Source organism: Nyctereutes procyonoides, unplaced genomic scaffold (assembly GCF_905146905.1).
Source record: "Nyctereutes procyonoides isolate TBG_1078 unplaced genomic scaffold, NYPRO_anot_genome, whole genome shotgun sequence".
NCBI lineage: Eukaryota > Metazoa > Chordata > Mammalia > Carnivora > Canidae > Nyctereutes > Nyctereutes procyonoides.
Window position 1 is genome coordinate 62,696,676 of NW_026575052.1, and position 19,798 is coordinate 62,716,473.

Here is a 19,798-nt window from a genome sequence, read left to right on the forward strand (position 1 = left end):
ATTATCCCACCTGGGCTTCATTTCCAGACTGTTCTTTGGCTTTTTTTCAAAATGGCTCCTTCATATGCTTTTAATTTCACTGATAATAGAAATAAAAAACACATATATATTTGTATAGAGATACATATACATTTGTATATGTATATGAAACATATCTTTTATATATATGCATATACATATATATATTTTAGGAGGATGATCAGTTGCATACTGTTCAGGTTACAAAGTACAGATGGAGTTAATTTGTGTAAATTCAAAGTGTTGCTCTGAATCATCTGAGTTACCAAATTCTCATGGGCCACACCCAGCACGTCTCGTGGGGATCTACTGACACAATTTCTCCCTTGTTGATGAAGAGTGTCCATGCAGGGACAAAAGGAAGGGCACATGATCTAAGACTATGGGACAGAAGGAAGGAGAATGCAGTACCGACCCCTCATCTGTCACTGTCCACTCTGTCTCAGGGAGAGGATATTCTGAAAATGTCTTCACCAGGGCCTGGAACCCTAAAGGCTTACAGAGAAGGTCCCTGACCTCATGAGGCTTAGATGCCAGTGCAAAGTAGACAGTAAACCCACCACGTCGTTCAGCAAGACAGTGTCAGAGGGTGGTGGGTGACAAGAAGGAACTCAGCCCATGACCCGATGGGGACTGGTGGCTGCTTGTGAGCCACCGGTGAGGGCTCGCTCTCTGCTGAGTTTTTGTGGAGACTTGAATTATGCTGCATGAATGGTGCTTCAGGACTTGGTCGCCTCCAGTCTGGGGCAGAGCTCACCTCTTCTCCAGCTCAGGAACACACGGTGTCTTACGTGCTGGTGTTTCCTCACACTTTGTGACTGATGGGCTGGGTGGGCTCCATGCCACTCACGGGGACTTTGGCTCACTGCTCTACTGGCCGCTAGAGCAGCACTGGGCACGCCCAAGTGTTCACACGTGTGTTGAATGAATGGATGAATGAATGGAGTAACATCAGCACCTGAACCTGTCCATCGTTCTTCTCCCAATGGCTCCTCCCCAGGGAGCAAAATGGCAAGGAGGTTCCCCTGCCAGAGCCGGTCTCCTTCCTAGGGCTGCTCTTCCCTCTCGCCCCCAGCTAGGGAGACACGGAGTCCCGCTCCTTCTCTTTCTTATACTTGAGCACATGGGGTTGTGTGCTCATGGGAGCTCAATGTATCTCTTGCTATTCCAACAGCTTTCTTTTTTTTTTTTTTTTTTTTTAAAGATTTTATTTATTCAGGAGAGACGGAGGCAAAGACACAGGCAGAAGGAGAAGCAGGCTCCCTGTGGAGGGCCTGATACGGGCCTCGATTCCAGGACCCCAGGACCACACCCTGAGCCTAATGTAGCACTCAACCACTGAGCCACCCAGACACCCCTCCAACAGCTTAATTTTATTTTTTTTTAAAGATTTTATTTATTCACAAGAGACAGACAGAGGCAGAGAGAGAGAGGCAGGATCCCTACAGGAAGCCCAATGTGGGACTCGATCCTAGGACTCTGGGATCACGACCTGAGCCGAAGGCAGATGCTCAATCACGGAGACATCCAAGTGCCCCCCTCCAACAGCTTCTCAACAGGACTTCCTGCTTTAGGCCAGTGACACGTAAACGTGCAGGGGGGAGGGCATCCTAGGGTCTTGGGCCAAATAACATGATGTGGGCCCCCTTCCAGATAGTTCCATGGCCCAAGAGCTGCATGAAGCTCTAGGGGCATTGTGGCAGTTGGGGCAGGCTGGTGTCAGGCATCCAGGAGGTGCAGGTATGCGAGGGGCTCCAGCTGGGTGTTATTTTTGCAAGCACCTCACACTGTGCTTTCTCACCAGCAATCCAGCTGCTGGCTTCTGTGGCAGCTGCTCCCCACCCACCACCCCACGCCCACCGCTGCTGGCAGCTGCAGAGTAGCTCAGGGCCCTGTGAAGCGAGGACCCACAATCAGACCTCGAAGAGGCCAGGAGAGAACGGACAGACCGGCCTGGGGGTACTCCAGGCTTGGGGGCCTGGAGGGTTGGGAGGGTCGGGGGAGGGGGCGGGGCCCAGGGAGGAGTGGCGCCCTCCTACGTTCAGAGAGGAGAATAAAGCAATTATGTCTTACCAGCCACTTTGCATTAAAGAAGATTGATTTGTCCTTCTGATGTGTTGTTTCCATAGAAGCAGGGCTTAACCTTTTAAGTGAAGATTATAAAGCTACCTAATTCATTTAAAATTAGGCTTCAAGCCTATCAGTACTTAATGCTCAAGTGTTACAGTGGGACCGGCTCCTGCCATTCGTCTGACTGCCACGCAGAGACTGACTTTCTGTATTTGAAGACGCTCTTTCGGGTGGCAATCTAGTTTGTTTATTTTTAAAAATTAGCTTCCTGAGGAGATACGGCTTTCTGTGTAAGATCACCCGAGTATTAATAAATACCTTTTAATTAATGATTAGCACTGACTCCTCTTCATAAACACGGGAGGACTGGCACACAGGCACAGAACAGGCACGTTCAATTAAAGTAATTTATTGTGTTCTTCTGGAACGGACATAAAGAGCATCTTGGGAATTGATAGCACAACACAATGTTATACACCATTTCACAACTAGCCTTGTGTTGAAATTGTTTTAAAGAACATAGTCATTTTAAAAAATCTAAATATTTACATATTAATAAAACATATATACAGAAGATTGAGACATTATCCATAGATATGGAATACTTTTTTTTTTACTAAGAAAGCCTATAAAAAGGATTTCTGAATAAAGTCTGAACAGTAGTCACAGTAAACACAAATACAATTATAATGTACAAAATATGATTTCACTGTTGCAGTTCTGTGATATGTATTTCCAATTTGTGGATGCATTGCACGTACTCGTGAGTTGAGCAATCCCCACCCTTCCTCAAGTATTGAAAAATCCAAGCTGTCACCCAGTCTTGGAAGGAAGTGCTTTCGAAGGTTTGTGATGCATATTTAACAGATCTCGCAGTTGTAAGGTAAATATTTCTACCTTTTAGTAGCAACATACTCATCTTACTGTAATAGAGTTGAAAGGTCACTAATTAATCTTTTCCCTTCCCTTGAGAAATATTTCCTTCTCAGGGGCAGAAGACAAATTTTAAAACATACGTTGCAGAACAACAAAAGCCCTGGTTTGTAGGACTTCATCAGGCCGCCGGATGATGACCAATGGGACCAGTTTCAGGGAAGGGATTACTAACTGGCCTAAAAATGTAAAAGGCTAGTAACTATAGGATGTGATGGGAACACTTTCTCTGAACCTTCCCTGTAGCTTCAGAAATAAGACAAAAGATGCACAGATATGAGATGTAGCAGTCTAGCGGTTAGATTGATTCCACAAGCCACACCTAGAACCGGCTTTGTCACATTTCAGGGATGCCTATCTACTGTCTTCGGTTGATGAGCTGGTCTTCAGTGGAACACAGGATTGCCCCGGAGCTCCCCTCCCAGCTCAGGCTGAGACGTTCAGTGCGAGATGGCACAGGTACCTTGGACAGGGTGCCTCTACAAGAACTTTGAGCTCTAATCCTCCATGACTTGGTTAAAGTGCCAGGGAAGGGTGTGTAAAGGTCAGCACAACAGTATTTTCCCCCTCTGGTTTTGGCATTTCTACGGTCCCAATTTCTTTCCAGCCAATTTTTGGCCTTTGGGTCAAGTGCCCGAGATTTCATGGTAATTTGCTTTCTACAGTGAATAAGGGCTACGTGCAATGTTTCTAAGTAAAATGGTATTTTTAAGTTCACCATCTTTTTGGAGAAAGGAATCTGGAGGTAAATATTTCTGTAAAACAATACCCACATGGCAAGCTATCTCTTTAGTATAATCTCATATTTTCATATGTCGGTTTCATAGGAAGTGGAGGGCGAGTGTACTAGGAACCAAATAAAGTATATAATATTAAGTACGTTTGTGGCTGGTTGCCACACCATGCCAAAACCCTGGACCCCACAGTTTAAAACCATCTGTGGAAACAGTTGTTAGGTATCATATGGGTCACCGGTTACTTTGAGTTTCTCACCTTTTAATTATTTTGTCACTGGGTTGACACAATCTTTGTGAAAAGTTTTTCTTTCTCAAGAATTCGTAGATCCTTCGCACTTATTCAGTTACAAATGGCTATCTTTGGAGGAACTGATGTCACAAATGATTTTGTCTAATAGGACAGAGCTATCCTGTCTCCCACAACAACTTTTTCGTCTTCTAAGCCGCTGAAGGCCTAATTAATGCTGGCCTTCCCAACTGCTCCCTCAGTGCTGGAAAGAGCTATCCTCCTCTATACAGCATCTAAGCAGTGCACATTAAAATAAAAATGCTTCTAATCTCTGTAATGTTCACATTGAGCTTATGAAAAAAAAAAACAAAACTGCTTTTTAATGAACAATGAACGCAATGGTCATACGCTGGATTTTTAGAAGGTAATGAATGAGTCAACTCTAAAAACGATTTCTAAAGACCTCATACCAAACTGGAGGCTTGATGATCACATGTGACAAAGTCTATGAAAACTATTCAGATATGACAGGAAAGCTTCACAGAACACCCACACTTTGCAGTAACCTGAAACGCTACGTGGATCTCTGAGAGAATTCAAACAGCAGAGTTACATGTGCTAATGAACAATGTCACTACAAGGGGAGTCTAGGCAGTGAAATCTGGCTCTGTGTCTTCCGTGTTTCCTCTCCTGGTGTCAAATATATTACCTACAACAGAGACAAGACAATGAAGGGGGGCCACTTCTCTAGAAGAGAACTGCACACTTTTCTGGGACGGGGTTAGAAGCAAGTATGCTGGGTCGGTGGAGAACCTCGCTGATGAAGTATCTGTTTCGCATTTAAATCACTAATTTTTCGGCCAAGGCTTTAGTTGTGCTGAGTGAGCAATTTTGGCCACTGGAAATCTGTAATGATTATTTTTACAGGAAAGTCCATGACTGTGTGTTACTATTGGAGTTAGGTCCACATATTGTCCAGGAATAGAATATGGCTAAATAAAATACAGTTTACCTGTAAAAGAGAACATGATGCAGCTATTAAAATAATGTGTATGAAGACTTGTGGAAAGTGGAAAATGCTGGTTAGGTCAAAAAAAGAAAAAGAAAAAAAAACCCTTAGGAAACAAAATATTATGTATTTGACCTTCACTGTGTAAGTAAATAAAATAAATAGAAAAATCTGGGGGGGGGGGGAATACCCAGTAATAGTTGTCTCTGAGTGGTAACATTAATTTATAGTTTCTTCCTTTACTTTTGTTAATTGTTTAGAAGTTTGTAAAAGATTGCTGATGTATGACAAAAATGGCTAGGCCCCGGTGAGCTCTGTGCTACCTCCTTTCTAAATTTTAGAAAGCACTGTTTGATTTTACTTTCTCTGTCCTTTTTTTTTTCTACCCGGCACAGTGTTGCCCAGTCCTGGGTGGTTTCTCGGGGTTATCACAGTGCGCTGTCTGCACCCGCAGCTGCCTCACATGGGACCGGGGCTCCCCGAGGGTGGGCGTTTGTTCACAGAACCTGACAGTGCTGAATCCTGGGAGCTGCTCCAGCACGCTTACAGCTTACTGACAGGGTGGTGAGGGAAAAGAAATGAGGAAAATGTGTTCTTCCACTATAAAAGTGGCACACGTTGTGGTTAAAACCAGACAAGCAGAAGGTTGCTTCCATGTAGTGGACTGAGACACATATCCTTGGGCTGCTGCCTGCCTGTAACCCTGACTTGGTTGATTCTGGTTCATGGACACACTTAAAGGATTTACACCCTCTTCCTGCCCCTCCCCGGCACAGCAGAATTTGGAAGAAGGATAAAGACCTTCAAACGGTAATAAAGGGTGTTGCTCAATCTCTCAAAAGGAGCCACACGGTTGCCAGCTGAGATAAAAGAGATAAGGAAGGTCTGATGAGGGAGTCTCAAAGGCAGGGGTGAAGCGAGGTGTGCAGGAAAGGCACACTTCCCCTCTGGGGCGGTGTCCTGGGGCCCACTCGGGGAGGGAGGGTTGGTGTAGTGCTGTCTTCACAGATGCCGCCCCGACCCCAGATTTTACTTTAGAGGCAATTGAGACTTGCTAGTAGTCTAACCAAGACAATCTCATTTCAACACTGTGAAATTTAAGCACCAATCTGCCAACTTCTTTACCCCTTTGCTACAGGATCAACAGTATTATCTGTCGTGCTCTTTAGTGTGGGTAGTCTAGTGAAGACACCTGCAGGGTGGCCTACCACTACTGTCTCTGGCAGGACCTTGCGGCCTTGGGCAAGGTTTGAGAGAGGACTCCCAATGAGTGAGTTTCAACTGCAGAGGACTTCACGCAGACTTACAACAGGCATTCTAATTGTGAAGACACACGGTGGAATGGAATCCTAAAGGGATTAGTACATCCATCGACTCTTAGGGTCTTTTAAGAAACATGCAGAGGAAAGCTGGCTTTGGCTTAGATGTGAGAAAGCTATGCGGTATAAAGGCTGGAAGTTGAGAGGCCGGGGCTCTGGCTGGGCCACCAACCAGCTGTGAGACCTTGAGAAAGTCATTTAGTGTTTCTGGGCCTCAGGCTTTTTTACCTGTAAAATAAAAGGACTGGATAAAAAGAAGGGAAGGGACTAGATGATCTCTAACGTTCCTTCTTTTCTCAGATTCCTTGAAATTCTTTAGTTCCATGAGATGGTTCTATCAGCCTGTGTTCAACTCCCTCATCTGAAGCATCTCTCTGCCTCCATCTTCAGACAGGAAAATGCAAAGGTATCATTTCAAGGGGAATGTTTTTCAAATAAGGATAGCAGTACTGCTAATAATTATAAAGCCCAAAGCGTGTGGATGACCGTGAGGAAGGGGGCAGCTCATGGACCCCAGGGCAGCAAAGGCAGGGAGGAAAGCTGGAAGGCACAACCAAACAGCTGGGATTCTTCCAAACTGCCTCCTGAAATGCGCCATTTCATTACTGGTAGTAATATTTCATGCGTCTACTGGGAGTGGGCCAGGTGTGATAAGAACAAGGCTAATAGGAGTCGTCATGATGGACAAGGACAAGATGGGAAGGAACAGTAGAGATCATGCATTTCAATTATCTTAATTCATAAATGTGGAAACATAGACAAACAAGCATAGAACTCCCTCTCCTATAATGGCTGTACGCAGGAAGAACTTGATGTAAGCGGGCTGTTTTCGCGCTATGCGCCTCAGTTCATTTATTTGACCATCGATCTGTTGCCTAGCTACGTGGTGACCGGGAAAGCCCGTGCATCACTTACATGGGTGAGCTTTCTTGCGGTCCTGACCTGCGTCTATCCTACACCTGCAAACTCTGCTTTCCTTGCCATCCCTGGACAGGCGCTACCAGTGAATACCTGACCTGGAGGAGCTCCTACAAAGATCAGCTCCTCTTCTATTTGCCAGGGTTTTTTTTTTTTTTTAAAGATTTTATTTATTTATTCATGAGATACGAGAGAGAGAGAGAGAGAGAGAGAGAGAGAGAGAGAGAGAGAGAGAGAGAGAGAGAGGCAGAGGCAGAGACACAGGCAGAGGGAGAAGCAGGCTCCATGCAGGGAGCCCGACATGGGACTTGATCCCAGGACTCCAGGATCACGCCCTGGGCTGAAAGCGGTGCTAAACCGCTGAGCCACCCGGGCTGCCCTATTTGCGAGATTTTATGGAAAAACTTATCATCCCTACATCTGGAGTTGAGCTTTTTTCACTTAGAGGTTTTTTTTGGGGGGGGAGGTGTCTGAGGTTTGTGGGCAGAGAAGTCTCCAGGTAGTCTTTTGAGGGTGGTCATTAAAGAGTCCTGATCATCACATGGCTCAGGGATCGGACCCTGTCCCTGGGGCTCTCGGGTAGGAAACAACAGAGGCAGGAGGCCAAGGTCAGAGTCAAATACTACGAAGTCGGATGGCGGTCTGTGGCTTCGCACTGCAGCAGATGTTGCAGTGAAACGCTCTACTCGGCTGATCTGTTTCTAGGATGGGGAATGTGCACCCAGGCTAGAGGGACAGGCTTACTCTGTCACTCAGTTTTCACTGGGTGCCTGTTAAAGGAGGAGCAGTGACCTCCTGCCTCTCAAAACCCTTTCGGGAGAGACGGATGAGGACAGAATGTATGTCAATTTTTTCAAAAACCTGGTGGTCCTTTTTCTAGGAAGAAATATCATTTCATGTTAAAGTACTTTTAAGGTCTACGGGTTTTGGGAAGCATGATGTTGTGACACTAAGTTCTTAGGACTTGCTGCTCTGAGGCTCTTGAGGATATGAGACCATGTGAGAAAAATGGAGCTTTTCATACTCCATGTAAAAATATCTCTGAACACAGGGCCCTGAGAACCTCTGATTACAAGGGTCTGGGCCAGAAGCCATTTGCTCAAGCGTCTGCGTCTCTGACGTTTCAAACATTTTCAATGCAAATATTTTCATGCGCTGTATTTTCCAGCGGGTGATGAAAAGGTAAATGTGTTTTACCTGTTGGTGGTAGAGAAATGCTGTCCAGTCTTTCATCACCGTCAGCTACCTCTGCTGGTTACAAACATAAAACACAAATCTCATTAGTTTCAGGGAGCACATTCATTTCCCTGAATACAGTAATGCAATTTAAAAACTCCAGTAATGCATAATAGTTTCAACTTTCTTCCTCGTTGGTTCATGGTACAGATTTTAGTACCATTAGTTAAAGTATTTTTTTAAGATAATGATATAAAATCTTTTTTCCTGCATTAAGTTTTTTGGAGGTCTCTTATGAACCTTATTCTATCAATCGTTGATGATCTTAGTTCATTTTCCCTTGTTTGCATAGGCTTAAATATCCACCCAGAATCTGGGGGGTATTGTTTGAATATGATCATCGAAGGACAGACTTCGATGGACAGAATATGATCATCGAAGGACAGAATCCCTGTGGTAGAATTTTCCCTTGTCATCCCCAGAACCATCCCCGTGGGGGAGGCTTAGGAAATCCTGAGAACCGGCCTTTCTTTGGAGATGACTGAAATTCAGATCCTAGAGCTGCCTGTCTGAAATCGGCATCAATTCAGTCATAAAGGAAATCAGAAGGAGTAAGTGTATCTTCAAAAGATTCGTCTCTGTTTCAAAGTGCAAACCTTTGCTCACGCCTGATATGTTTTAATCTCCTTAAGGGTTTTGCAAAGGTAGGTCCTTCAGTCACAGAAAACCCTCCATTAAATACAAAAAAAGAAAGTGCTCGCATGTCTCCCGATAACTGATGGGCTTGCCACTCTCCCCAGCATGCTGGGAACAGGTCACCACGTTTCATCACGGCCACTTGGATAATTTCGCCTGTTGTTCCCTGGGCCCCGGGGCTAGTTCCCTCTCCCAGCCACCCTCCTGCTGCCTGCATCCGGGTGCGTGGGGCTGGTCCCACGGGGGCTGCCACGTGCCATCATCACGTTGTAATGCTGAGCCGGTGGGAAGCAAAAGTAATGCTGCACTCCTGTGTTTATTGCTGAGGCTTTCAACACAATCGGGGGCCGATAGGGCTAGAAACATTCAAAGACTTTCACTCTGGCTCATCCCCTAACACCTTGTCCTCAGATCGCTACACACTGGCGCTGGTGAAAGACCCATTGTCTGCTGACCTGCTGAATCCACCAGAGAGAAAATGCTGAGAGGAGACACAGTAGTTAAGACCAGTTTGGGGCAGAGAAGAATTTCTGCTCCTCTTCTCTAAAATGATGTTGTAGGTGAATATTTAATAACGAAACATTTGATTCAAGCGATAGGAAAAATGGTAAGATTAAAAATGTTAACATAGGCTTATAGACAAAATACAGGACATACTAAAATGCAAAGTGTTCCTCTCTGGATGAAAGGCTTATAGGCATTTAAACTTTTGTTCTTTGGGTTGTTTTTTTTTTTTTTTTAAAGATTTTATTTATTCGTGAGAGACACACAGAGAGAAGCAGACACATAGGCAGAGGGAGAAGCAGGCTCCCTGCAGGGAGCCTGATGTAGGACTGGATCCCAGGACCTGAGGATCATGCCCTGGGCCAAAGGTGGACGCTCAACCACTGAGCCACCCAGGTGTCCTTGTTCTTTGGGTTTTAAAAATTATTCTATATACTTAGAAAATAATGGGGGGGGGGGCGCGCATGGGTGGCTCATTTGGTGAAGTGTCTGCCTTCTGCTCAGGTCGTGATCTCAGGGTCCTGGGATCAAGTTCTACAGCAGGCGCCCTGCCCAGCAGGGAGTCTGCTTCTCTCTCACTCTCTGCTCCTCCCTCCCAGCTCGTGCTTGCTCTCTCTCAAATAAAAATCTTCAACTAATGAACAAATGTTATTTTTATGAAAGAAGACACTATTTTCTTCTAAATGGTCTGAGTGAATTTGAGGAGGGAGATGAACTATGTGGTAGTCCTTTCATTGTCTAGGATTTTAAAAAATTTTTAAAAAATTTTCAACATTATTAGCAATGAAAGCCACCACCATTTATTAACTATTTACCATTTACTGAGCACTTTACATATATCATCTAACTCTTAGAAAACCCTACAAGGTAGGGCTATTATTCTGGTCATTTTAACAAATGAAACCACCGAGACAGAGGTTAAGAGACTGAGGGAATATGGGGTGCCTGGCTGGCTCAGGAAGAGGGTATGGCTCTTGATCTTGGGGTTGTGGGTTCGAGCCCCATGCTGGGTGTAGAGATTGCTAGATAATATAACAAAACTTAAAAAAAAAGAGATTAAGGGAATGCAGCTAGTAAGTGACACTGTAAAGGCTGTGAGTCAGGTGCAAACCTGGGCTCTTAATCTCTTTGCTATGAATAGTCCAGATGTATTTCTCATGGTATCACTGTGAGCTAATTTTTAAAATCTTCTAGTTCATTGTATACTTCAGTCACTTTCCCTACATAAATACTTTCTCTTTAGTTATAACAAAACCCTTCCCTTTTTAATTTAGCCATTCTCACTTTTAAAAACCAGGCCTATACAATCCTGTGCTATAGTAAAAACAGAATGTTCACATCTGAAAAATATACAAATTATTGGATGCAAATGTGTGTGCTGGCTGCAGGAGCAGGACCAAGCGTCACGGGTGAAGAACACGGCTGTGCTCCTTAAATTTAATTATAACATCTGTCTGTAACAACGAGCTCCTAGTCCTTCTCAGGTGACAGTCAAGTTGTGAAATTTAGAAAAGATTGAGCAAGTCCAATAAAAATTTAATAGCAGTGACAGCTTTGCTCTTGGATCTCCCACAAATAAAAAACTGTGGTTTCAGCTCTGAGGAAATAGCCTAATGAAAATGATTAAAAATCCACACTAGCAAAGGAATCATTCCAGTTACAGGAGAAAATTATTACATGTGATGAGAGTCCCCAGATGAATTTCTATGTGGATTCGCATAACCACCTTTCAGATCTGTGTGGGGCACTTCTCTTTCCTAGAGGCAGGGTGGGCTTCCGTAAGCAGCGAGCTGACTGGCTTGCGCAGTGGGGTCTGTACCTAATTCCAGGAATTGCACCAAATATGATAAATAAGGTTGAAGTTGTAGAATGTCTACGAGATGCTGTTTGTATTATTGTCTGGACTGGGAATACTCAAGACGAAAAAACGTGAGTGGGAGCAACGTTATTGACCCAGGCCACTCAGTTCCCATCAGCCTCAGGAAGGAAAGGCAAGTGGCTCTAGTGTCTATCTGCTAGGGTCCCACTTTGGTGCTGCTTAAGGAGAATGCGGCGAAAAGAGCATTTGACAAAACTGGAAGATAAAACCTTTCTGGCAGGTCACCGCTGATGCGCTGTCCTTTGGTCTAGTTTGGTTTGCAGGTCAGGGCTAGTTTTGTCCTCAAGCCATCTTCCCCCTTTCAGACGCAGGAACGAACCTGCCAGGAAGGCAGAGAAGTGCCCAAGGCGCCAATCACAAATATCTAGGCGGACCATATAAGCCCAGTGGTTAGATGTGAAAACACCCTAAATCAAATATGATGATGACTCTGGAACCGGGCAGCCAACATCCTGAGCTCGTGAGAGGCTCCCACAGGAGGGGAAGGGTAAGGGAGTGGCCTACACTTTGGATCCCACACTGCAGAAATGGGCAGGTGGGTGTGAACCAGGTGCGTCAGATGAATTACTAACACAAACGCTGGGACGGTTAAGAAGGGGTTTACTGGCCAGTCTGCGGGAAATCCAACCAGTAATGTGGAGGGAAGTCCCCACTGTGTGCATGTGTATTCTTTGGGGCGGGGGGGGGGGGGGAAGCAGGGAAGGGATTGGAGACCAGAACTCATAGTAATTGGTCTCAGCATCTGGCACTAGGGAAAAAAAAAAAGAGGTGTGCTTATGTATAAAAGATATGGTATGAGAAAATAAAAATTATCTTTTATTTATCAAACATAAATTTATATGAAGATCAACTTTTCCAACCAGCTTACAAATGGATTTCCCATCTTCCTCATTAAAAAATGAATGGTATGGAAACAATACGCTGAAGATGTTTCCACACTACCTTACAACAAAGAGACACAACTTAAACCAAATTTCCTATTTTAGTCATGCATCCCGCTTTCAGTGTTGGAAACACAATTCAACTGAGTAAATGCGAAGATCTAGTTGGCTTTGAAGTGATTCAGGAACCAGGCAGCGTCCCATCCAGCAAATAGAGGGGAGCTCCAAAGGGCTCCAGCAAAGTGTTAAGGTTTTAAGAGACAGGACGGGGAAGTCATAAACAGGAAAAAGCAGAATTGTGGGAAAGGCCACCTTCCCTTGGGGACAAGAGGGTCTTATTAGGTGGATTGCCTCCTCTTGCTCTGGGAGATGGAGAGGGTCCCGGCCAGAAAACTGCTGACTGATCAGTTAAGACTACGTTCCTGGGGGAGGCTGAAAGTACCATCAGATGAGGTACTGAGCCTGCTTGGTGATGTGGCCCGAGCACGAGAGACTCCACTTTGGGCCTGTGGTTCTCCTTTTAACACCAGCAAGGCTGTTTCTGTGTCTCTGAAAATAGCCTTCCACAACACACTCGATATATACTCAATACTCTACTTTTCATGTCTTCTACCTTCAAGGGTTTCTCTTCAAACTTAAACTTTTCAAGTCCCCCTGGGACTTGTAATCATTCTCCTCAAGCCAGAGGTGCATGTTCTGTAGCATGAAGCTGTCGTCTTCCTTCCACTGAGTTGTCTCTGCAGCTCCTGGATAAGTAGCGTCGGTACTCTGGATTTATACAGCTCTTGCCCCTCAAATTCCAAAGTTGCTCGGAGTAGTTCCCATATTTTCCCTTTCTGCCCCCGCCCCTCAGGAAGCAGGCAGCTTCTGTGGATTGTAGGCAGAGGGAGTGAAGTGCTAACCAACCTCCGGCCTAGAAGCTGGGGGCATCCTCGGGACCAAAGGGAAGCCAAGTTGCCGGTTCTTGGGGTACTCTGGCCTTTCGTTCTCTTCTGGGCTTATGGAGCATTAAAGTCAGGTCGGTCTCCCCTGCGGCAGATGTCAGAGTTCTCTCAGGCCTGACTATTCTACTTAGTGTCTTTGATCTGGGGGAGCTTGAACAATTTCCCCAATAGGTAAATAGAGTCCTGACATACCCAAACAGGTCAGACCACCAAGGCAGGACCAACCTAATACTTACTAACAAAAACACCATTCAGGCTTTAATAAGTGAAATCTGCTCTGGGAAATGAAACTGAGGAGACACGGCGCCCCACGTGGCATCAGTGTTCAGTAAGGGGTTATTTGCTGTGGACTCTATTGGGCAGTTGTCTTTTGATAACACCCGTCATTCAATTGTAAAAAAAAAAAACAAAAAAACAACTTTCCCTCCTCAGCTCTTTCCTGGAGCCTGACGTCTAAGGAGGCTGAGGTAATGAAAGGCGGCCTTTGTGAGGCCAGTCAGGCTGAGGCAGGAGACCTGTAGCCTAAGGAGGGGTGAGACACCCACCAGCCAGGAGTTAATCTTCCTCAGTGTTACTCAGTTAATCTACCTGAAGAGGGTGAGGTCACTGGGACTCCAGACTCACAGCCTATGTGGGAGGAAGGGAGACGAGGGGAAACGGAGGGGACTAAGGATGTAGGGGGCTGAGAAGGAAATGAGAGCCCCTCATTCCCAGGGACAGAGCTCAGGGATGCTGCCCCCTGGGTTCTGGGGGTCATGGAATGAGTACTTGAATGCTAAGTAAGGAACTGGTGGGAGAGTCTCCGGGGTCTCACATGACCAGGATCAGCTAAACAGTAAGACCTCTTCACTGTGGGTTATTGTCTCCTTTCCACTGACTGATCTGCTGGCTCACTCAACGAATATTCTCGCATGTCCACCACGTGCCACACACTTGGGATCGAAACACACTGCAGATGCAGACTCTGCTCCTGAAGATCTCATGGTCAGTGGGGGAGACACAGGAGTGCCATTATTCTGGGGGCAGAAGACCAAAGGGCCAGGGCCACCTCTGAAGGCTCCAGGAGGAAGTAACCTTTAAGATCTGTGACGAGGGGGCAGCCCCGGTGGCGCAGCGGTTTAGCGCCGCCTGCAGCCCAGGGTGTGATCCTGGAGACCGGGGATTGAGTCCCATATCGGGCTCCTTGCATGGAGCCTGCTTCTCCCTCTGCCTGTGTCTCTGCCTCTCTTTCTCTGTGTTTCTCATGAATAAATAAATAAATATTTTAAAAAAAAAAATCTGTGACGAGGGATCTTTGGGAGGCGTAGAGGTTTAGCGCCTGCCTTTGGCCCAGCGCGCGATCCTGGAGACCCGGGATCGAATCCTACATCGGGCTCCCGGTGCATGGAGCCTGCTTCTCCCTCTGCCTGTGTCTCTGCCTCTCTCTCTTTCTCTGTGACTATCATCAATAAATAAAAATTAAAAAAAAAATCTGTGACGAGAGGAGGTGCCGCCTCCCAGGCAGAGGGAAAGCATGTGTGTGAGAGCCCAGCACGTTTCAGGACAGGAGGGTGTCTGATGAGGCTCGATGCACAGGCCTAAGACTGGAGTAGGAGTAGGTGACTAGGATGGGCCATCTGTCAAGGGCCCTGGGTCCATGCTGAAGGGGCTTGTAGAAAGGATGGTATTTGGGGAAGACAGGAAGCTGGCGAAGTCTCTCATCAGGAGTGGGACATGATCAGATCTAATTCTCAGAGAATGAAGTCTAGGGTCTCAGGTACGGCCACATCTGGAGCTGCACACTGATGGGCCATCGATGGTCGGACAGTTCAGGTCCTGGGTGAGGCTGGAGAATAACAACAGCACCAAGAATGGAAAGCCAGCCACTGAGTTTCAGAGGCGGGCCCAGGAGGCAGCGGGAGACTTGGGAGGACAAGCAGACAGGGAAGCCCCAGAGCCCAAGGGAAGAGATCCCATGGAGTCAAAATCCACAAGCAGGTCAAGTAGAGTGTTAATGTCAACAGGAATCTGATCATCCGGGGGATACAGCAGGAGCTCCTGCCCTGGCGTGGGGCCACAGGGCAAAAGGCAACGGGTTCTGAAGTGGACAGGACGGGAAGCCAACCAAGGCAACGCAACCCCTTTGGGAGGAAGTCCGACCAACACCGTCCAGGAGAAAGAGCCAGCAGTGGTTTTAAGAACCAGCACGGATGGAGAAATAGCTGTGCTTTGTTCAGGGCTGGCAGAGAGAAGGAAGATAAAGGCATGACGCATCGGTTCTGTGAGTGGCAATACTGACACCGGCTGATTCTAACTCTGAAAACAGCCCTGAGGCAGGTATTAGCCTTGCTCTATAAATGGAGAGCCCGAGGCTCCTCGAAGGTCCCAGGAATTTGTAATCGGCAGATGGGAGCCAGAAGGTGAGGCCCATTCTTCCCAGCGCACCCCACTGTGTTCACGTGCAGTCACGGTCATTGGTATATGGAGAGAATGGAGGCAGAGAGATCGGAGAGACCCAGGGGCCGGGCAAGCAAATGATCTATTTATTATCCAAGCCTGAAAACCCTTCGCAGGCGAAGAGGGTGAGAGTTGTGCTAGGACAACAGGAGCAGAGGGCCCACGGGGCACGGTGGGCTGTGTGGGCCCTGACCCAGGACACAGGCTATGCTTCCTCGGCTGCACAGACGTTTTCATAAGGCACACCAGGTTCATTTATGAAGACACCTACGTATGACACAGGTCTGGAACCTCACAACAACCAGGACACAGGCTTTATCTTCCTGACCGCTTTGTGACACAGACACTGGGGACTGACTGGCCCAAGGGCCAGGGCTGGGGAAGAGCAGAGGAGAGACCTGAAGGCCAGGCCTTCTGGGCTCCACAACGACTTACTGCCCAAAGCAACAATACGTTTCTACCAACGACAGATGGCCAGACAGCCGTGGCCCACTGCTCTTTATAAAGAGTATCAATTAGGGCAGCCCCGGTGGCACGGCGGTTTAGCGCTGCCTGCAGCCCAGGATGTGGTCCTGGAGACTGGGGATCAGGTCCCACATCGGGTTCCCTGCATGGAGCCTGCTTCTCTCTCTGCCTGTGTGTCTGCCTCTCTCGCTCTCTGTGTTTCTCATGAATAAATAAATAAATCTTAAAAAAAAAAAGTATCAATTAGTATTAAAGGAAGCAAATGGAAAAAAAAAGGAAGATTTTAATTAAAAAAAAATTATCTAGTGCTAAATATTTTAGAGTCCTGATAGCTGCTTTACAGAAGAGGACCGGAGATGCACTGGGTCCCTTGCTCCCTGGTCTCGGGTATGGAGGCACTTCCCCAGCCCGTGCGGGGAGCTCTCCTCACTGGGGGCGGGGGTCCACCAGCTGATTCAGGCTCCTCACTGTGCCCAGGACACTGAGTTCACACAAGGGATGAGTCAGAGACCCAGGCCTGCGCGTGTGCGCTGCTGTCCTCCAGGCCTCCACACCAGCCCGCTGTGCCACGGTCAAGTCAGCCTCTGGAGCCCGTCTCTGAAACCTACGCTCTGCAGCTATGGAAGCACGTAGGCTCTTGGCAGACCAGGCATCCTGAGGTTTGATTGGAATTGTTTGTTTGCTTAAAAAAATGTCTGGAGGTTTGTGGCCTCCTAGAGATGATTATTCTTACATGATGACAGAAAACGGACTTCAGAGGAATTCCTTACTGGTAAATAGACCAACTGGCGTTGAGACCCCAAATGACCAAATCTAAATAGTCATAATTCAACTGGTATTCACTTACCTTGGTAACATCATCTCCGAACCACCAGAGCCAGATTTGAATAATATCTATGTGACTTCAAATCCCTTTGTCTATTCTATGCAGTTTTTCTGGTGGGAGGATTATTACTATTTATCTTTTTTTACCTCAAGCCACTGGTACTTTTTATAAAGTCATGCTGATCCAAACACACAAAAACCATTAGCAAATAGAAGCAGATCACAAAAGAGAGGTCCAGCTTTGCAGGTAAGATGCACAAGGCCACAAATGAGATTAGCAATCTTCTTTGTTTGTACTAGTAAGAATAAATGACCTGATGTAATTTTTACTACTTAATCTTCAGGTGAATTTCAAAACTCACTTGAGTAAGACTTTAAAATGCAAAACCACCGCACATTCTATAGAGCTTTTCCTTCAAAAGACAAAACAGTGAAGTGCCGTAGAGCAGAGAACTGTACTTTGTGACGTCTAAGAACTCAGTAAAGGGCTTCTCGTGATTATTTTCCTGCAGCTTATTCATACCTGAGCCTCTTTTTAACCTTCTTCTGGCCAGTTTGATCTGATCCTGTAGAATCTGTACCCAGTCTCTTGGGCCAGGAAGTTTATCCACATGGTTAGCAGTACAGTATTTTTCTGTGAAGACTGAAAGAGAATGTGAAATATTGTTAAGTACTTTAACAAATAAAGCATGCAGATCTGAAATAGGAATCTATCCTAAGAAGAAAAAAAAAGTGTATTTCTATAAGGCCGTAAGTTCCGCAGTGGGAACTTCAATGTCTTCAGTGTCTATACTACGTTCCTTGGGTAAAGATGGAGATTGGCAGGACCCAATCTCCCAGCTTACATACAGCGTATGGTGCTTCAAAATCCAACTGGCTATACAAAATAAGTAGTTCTGATGTAACCACTCTATTTGTTCTACATGCATGTATACATGTCTTATATGGGCAGAGGAGAATATGTTACCTATGGGACCACTGGCACCATGACAAAATTCAGCAAATGGATCGTTACTGTTGTTAAATCTGATCTCAGGCAAGATCACACAAAATGTAATGCAAGATTACACAAAAGGATGGCATTCTCATGGTGTTTCCCACTAACTCAATCAGCACTCAAATAATAATGCAGCTGTATCTTAATGCAAGTCCTGGTTGTACTTTGTCAGCCTCTGGTGTGCTGGGCTAGCACCTAGGAGAGCACCCAGCGAACTGTGGGGAGCGTTGCGGCAGGACAAGAGGGAGACAAGACGGTGGCCTTCTGAAAGCCACACAGCCATCCGCACGCTGCTGCGGACATTTGGGCTTCCCTCCACTTTGGAGCACTTTCACACCCCATCTGTGCAACCTGCTCTCCGTAAGGACAAGGCGTAGCATGCGGTCACCTCACGCTGCCTTCTTGGTATTTAAAATACTGGCAGTTTTAATGTTTTAAAGGTTTCTGTTAAAAAGAAATGACAAGGGAAAATGTTGACAGATTCAGCCGTACAAAACTGTAAAATTTCTATTGAATGAAAAAGGAACATCTCATCAGAATAAGAAAAGCTGGCTGTGCTCAATATGACTGAAATGGTTCAATAACTACCACCACAAAAAAAAAAAAGTTCAAATACAAGTGAAACTTCAAAAGTCTCCATAGATAAATAGACAAAGTGTATGTAGGAAAAACGGTCAGCTAATATATAAACCAAAGAATTGCAAAACACACTCTATGGCTACTAAATTAGAAAAACAATGTTAGAAAGCTAATCCTTAATACTGATAAGCTCGTGGGGACCTGGCACATTCAAACACTACCATTGGCATAAATGGCAAAACCCTTTTGGGGAATAAGGTGGTAAAATATGATGAGAGGCTTTTAAAACCTAATACCTGTGGCCTGAGCCTCTCACTCCCCGAAACTTATCCTAGGGAAATGATCTGAAAGGAGGAGGAAGGCCACATACAGAGGCAGTGGATCCAGTTGTGCAGGAAGCGATGGCCAGCAGCAGTGGGGAGGCTGGTTGTGAAGGGAGTGGGAGCTGGGGTGTCCCTGGAGGAAGCCACTGAGATCCTCTGAGTCAGGGCAGCGTGAGTGAAGGGGGCGGGGGTGACCAGACCACCAGACCGGTATCTAGAACTGGCATTTTTGGTGAATCCTATGACCTGGTAAACATGGGAGAAAGGGAACATTTGAGGGGAAAGGTGGGCTGTACTGGGTTTGGTTGGGGACATGCTGATCTGGGGTGTTTGTAAAAGCACCCCTGTGGGGACCACTGGCAGATATTTCGGCACAGAAACCTGTAGTTCAGGGAAGGGATCCAGGGAGAAGATCTGGGCCTGAGAGGTACATACCTATACGTGGTAGTCAGAACAGCAAGAAAAAAATGTTGGGCAATGAGAACATATGGGATGAACAGAGCACTGGGCCAGGCATGGAGCCAGAGGGAGCCCCAGCCAAAAGGAAAGGTGTGCACAGGATGGATGAAATCAGGAGACCTGGGAAGTGTGGTCTCGTAAAGACCAGTGAGTGGCACTAATGAAAAGAAAGGACAACAGTCTACTACGAGCAGAAGAGAGCGTCAGGCACACAGTTTGCAAAGTGTCACCCGGAGGTCCTCAAGGGAGTGGTGGGGTGGCCACAGAGGACATTCCCCAAAAACCGCATTCAGTGGGGTAAGGAAGAAAAGAGGGGTAAGATGGCAAGCTAGAGAGACATGAGCATGGTTTACAGGCTGAGGGAAGCAGCCAGCATTCTGAGGCAGGCAGGATCCAGGAGA

The 19,798-nt window shown here is 46.2% G+C and overlaps 1 protein-coding gene across 9 annotated transcripts in view; it reads right to left on the reverse strand.

Annotated features, from left to right (window-relative positions):
• Positions 1-2,757: 2,757 nt before the first annotated feature.
• The window catches only part of BEND7 (BEN domain containing 7), an 81,217-nt gene continuing 64,176 nt past the window's right edge, over positions 2,758-19,798 (reverse strand). For 2 of the 9 annotated variants that reach the window (XM_055332169.1, XM_055332161.1), the window contains 2 exons: positions 17,563-17,682; positions 7,566-8,484 (listed from right to left, as the gene is read on the reverse strand). In XM_055332169.1, coding sequence (XP_055188144.1) covers positions 8,357-8,484; positions 17,563-17,682 — 248 coding nt within the window. In that variant the 3' untranslated portion in view covers positions 7,566-8,356. Of the gene's footprint in view, positions 6,544-7,564; positions 8,485-17,562; positions 17,683-19,798 lie in introns of those variants that run through there. The other 7 variants (XM_055332164.1, XM_055332166.1, XM_055332168.1 and 4 more) reach the window with 7 other exon arrangements.